Genomic DNA, 3,277 nt, shown 5'->3' on the forward strand with positions numbered 1-3,277 from the left:
CTGAGTAAGTTATAATAAATTTGAATTATAATCTACAGTTTTATACCAAACTTATTGACATAAATTCATGAAATAGTAGTTCAATAAAATTTTGAATGCGAGTCAACAAATGCAGTGACATGGCCTGTCACCCGTGACACTTTTGGAAAGGGTTAAAAGGTTTATGCATGTATGTAAATGTTAAAAAAAGTAAACTGTTTATTTTGGAATTTGTCGTTTTATACCGTTCTTAAAATGTAGGACTTATTATTTTGTTTCACTGTTTTACCTATTTGTGCGGTTTTATTTGTCTCTTTTTTTATGTTGTCTTTATTACCACCAGTGGGGATCATTAGCTGATTAAATTTAATTAACTGATTATTCTCACATGAGACTTGGATAGTTGGAGTAAACAAAAATAGTAATAACTGGAAACGGTAACTTAAGTGAGCTGGTTGTTAAATTTTAGATTTAGGCTGCTTGAACATCCAGAATAAGAGGATTTTAATTTGGCTAAGTATTCATTGGTCTAATGGATAAAATAAGATGTTTTTTGTTTCTCTTGGTTACAAAGAAGTTGAGAAACTGCAGGTAGCTAGATGTGGCTTTGCTATAGAATAACACACATACTTTCATGAAAACAAATCTTCAGTAACATATTCATGTTTTCCTTGTGTTTAATATATCGAAGGTGTTTTAATCTTGGCTCCATTAGTGTTGAAAACACCCCTATGAACATATAAAACAATACTGAACTGCCTGTAATAGCAAATCTAGAAAAATATATACAGTATTGTTGCAACAGGTGACTGATAAGTGAATAACTTTCACTGTTTCTACACATTCAACAATGCATGATCTTAACAAAGGAATAGCTTAAGAGATATCCAGTATCTCATACACCACTTGTTGTTAATGTGTTAGGCAGTTAGCACTGTAGTTGACACATTACTGTTTGCACATAATTTGAATGTTAATTTAGCTAATCTGAAATAATGTTACACCAGGATATAACTATTTTGATATAATATGTAATGAAAGTGGAGTTATTATTGAAAACATAAATTCTTAGAAAGCATGCATTTAAAAAATTTTTTTTAAACTTTATCAGATTGGTAAATTTTCTTTAAACACAAACAGCTGTTATAAAAATGTTTTTTGTTCACAGGTTTGCACTCTTACATGAAGAGCTGTAATAGAAGATTGGAAGCTCCATTTTGAAATATTTCCATGTGTGATCAGTGAAACTGAAGAGAAGATTTTGACTTTTCTCTTAAGTAATAATGTCAATTCATTACAAGTTCAAGAGCAGTTTGGATTATGACACCGTTACTTTTGATGGGCTTCATCTCTCCATTGCGGACTTGAAAAAGGCAATCATGCATCAGAAAAAAATAGGGAAGAATGCAGATTTTGATTTACAGATTACAAATGCACAGACAAAAGAAGGTAAAGTTTAGTAATAGTAAAATTCCTTATTGTAATGATATGAACTGAAAGGCTAGAAATCTAATTTTTATGAAAACCTTGTGATGTGCCAGTTTTTCATATATTGTGAAGGTGGACATTGTTTTTCATAATATATACAGTGAAAATTATTGCCAAAGCTGATGGAGCCGTAGCTCTGAAGGCTATTGGGGCCCCAGTGACTTTGAAAAATATAGTTCCATCTGTGGGTCCTTAAAAATACATTGTCTCATGGACTCCCAATAGATTTAATCCAGCCCCAAATATATAATAATGTTAGATAAGGTAGGATAATGAAAAAGATATCTCCACAAGGTATGCTTGTTCGCGTTATATCATTCAATACAGTAACCTGAGCTACGTGTTTGCAGGGTGATTTACGTGTGTGGCAGGATAATTAGTTAGACACGGTTCAAAGTGCGATAAACCAAAGTATAAAAAGATGTAAACTGTTACGAACCTTGAACTATTTAAGATAAACAAATGTAGTTTTCTGTTACAATCTGCAGTCATTCTAATAAAGAAAAATATGGCAATTCACATTTAGTTTATATTTTTTTTTATTGCAGTTACAAAGTCAGTCAAATAAAGAAAATAACAGATAAAATATAATGAAAAAATGTTTGACATTTATTTAGGAGGTTTTAGAAGCTCAGCAAATGAAATCTGAAAATTTTCAAACGAAGAAAAGGAATTTTAGTATTAACATGAAATCGCATTCTGACTCCATATATTCACAGACAGATCTTTAATAAAAATACTTAATTAAAATATCTGAATTTTTGTGTACAGAAGACTTGTAATGTTTACTGAAAGCTTGCTCAATTCCATTAATATACAAAAATGTATTAAAGTTATGGTATGGAATCTGATGGTAAATTTGAGGTTCTAACTGACCCAGTATGGAAAATTAAAAATCTAGAAACCACTTGCTTTTTGACAGCTAGTCATTGCTAATTTTGAGCCACATTACTCATCTATAATTAACAAAAATAATTAAACATTTTTTTCTAAATTTAGTGGATGAACAAAATATTTCAAGCTTGATATATTGACAAAGAAAATGCAGAAGATAAAACAAAATGGTCATTTAATGAACAGGGTTTTTTGGGCAATTTAATTATTTCATAAATATTTTTGAAGTATTTTTTCATTGTTTATTGTATTACTTAAGTGTCGTGTTTTATAAATTTTAATTTTTTTGTGCTAGCTACCAAAAAGCAACTTGCCTTCAGAAAGGTTGAATTTGTGAGTTAGATTTCTGTTTAAATTCTATATCAATAACAAGACTACATATGTATCACACCTCAATAAATGGTGCATTAGGGCAGATCTCAGCTCTGCTACTACTAACATATGATGGGTTTTACTGTGAAATGCCTCTTTAATAAAGTAGATTTGATTTTTTAGAAAGACTTTATATTACCTGTTATTTTTGCTTATGTATCTCTGTATGGGTTTGATCGATTTGACCAACCTCGTAACCACCATATAAAATTAGGAAATAGATATAAGTTATGTTTCTTTTATTCTAGAATAACTACAAATTATAACATGAAACCACAAATGTCTAGTCTAAATTGCTTAAAACTCATAACGTTGTACATATCTCTCTCTCTCTATCTTATTGAGTCTTTAAGCTGTGTCAGACTAACAGTACAGAAGTTGCAATAATGTGGCACACTTGCACTCATGTTGATGTATCTAACAGTATATAACTGGCCCTTACAAAGTGACCTATCTTGGATTTGTTATAGTGGACCCGTATTTTATAAAATAGTCACATTTGAGTTATGATACATTACATATGTATATATATATATATATATAC

The 3,277-nt window shown here is 30.1% G+C and overlaps 1 protein-coding gene across 2 annotated transcripts in view; it reads left to right on the top strand.

Annotated features, from left to right (window-relative positions):
• LOC106467317 (E3 ubiquitin-protein ligase RBBP6-like) overlaps window positions 1-3,277 on the top strand; it is a 79,394-nt gene that overhangs the window by 3,384 nt on the left and 72,733 nt on the right. For both annotated transcript variants that reach the window (XM_013927665.2, XM_022396136.1), the window contains exon 2: window positions 1,148-1,428. In XM_013927665.2, coding sequence (XP_013783119.1) covers window positions 1,263-1,428 — 166 coding nt within the window. In that variant the 5' untranslated portion in view covers window positions 1,148-1,262. The remainder of the gene's footprint in view (window positions 1-1,147; window positions 1,429-3,277) is intronic.

Source organism: Limulus polyphemus, unplaced genomic scaffold (assembly GCF_000517525.1).
Source record: "Limulus polyphemus unplaced genomic scaffold, Limulus_polyphemus-2.1.2 Scaffold79, whole genome shotgun sequence".
NCBI lineage: Eukaryota > Metazoa > Arthropoda > Merostomata > Xiphosura > Limulidae > Limulus > Limulus polyphemus.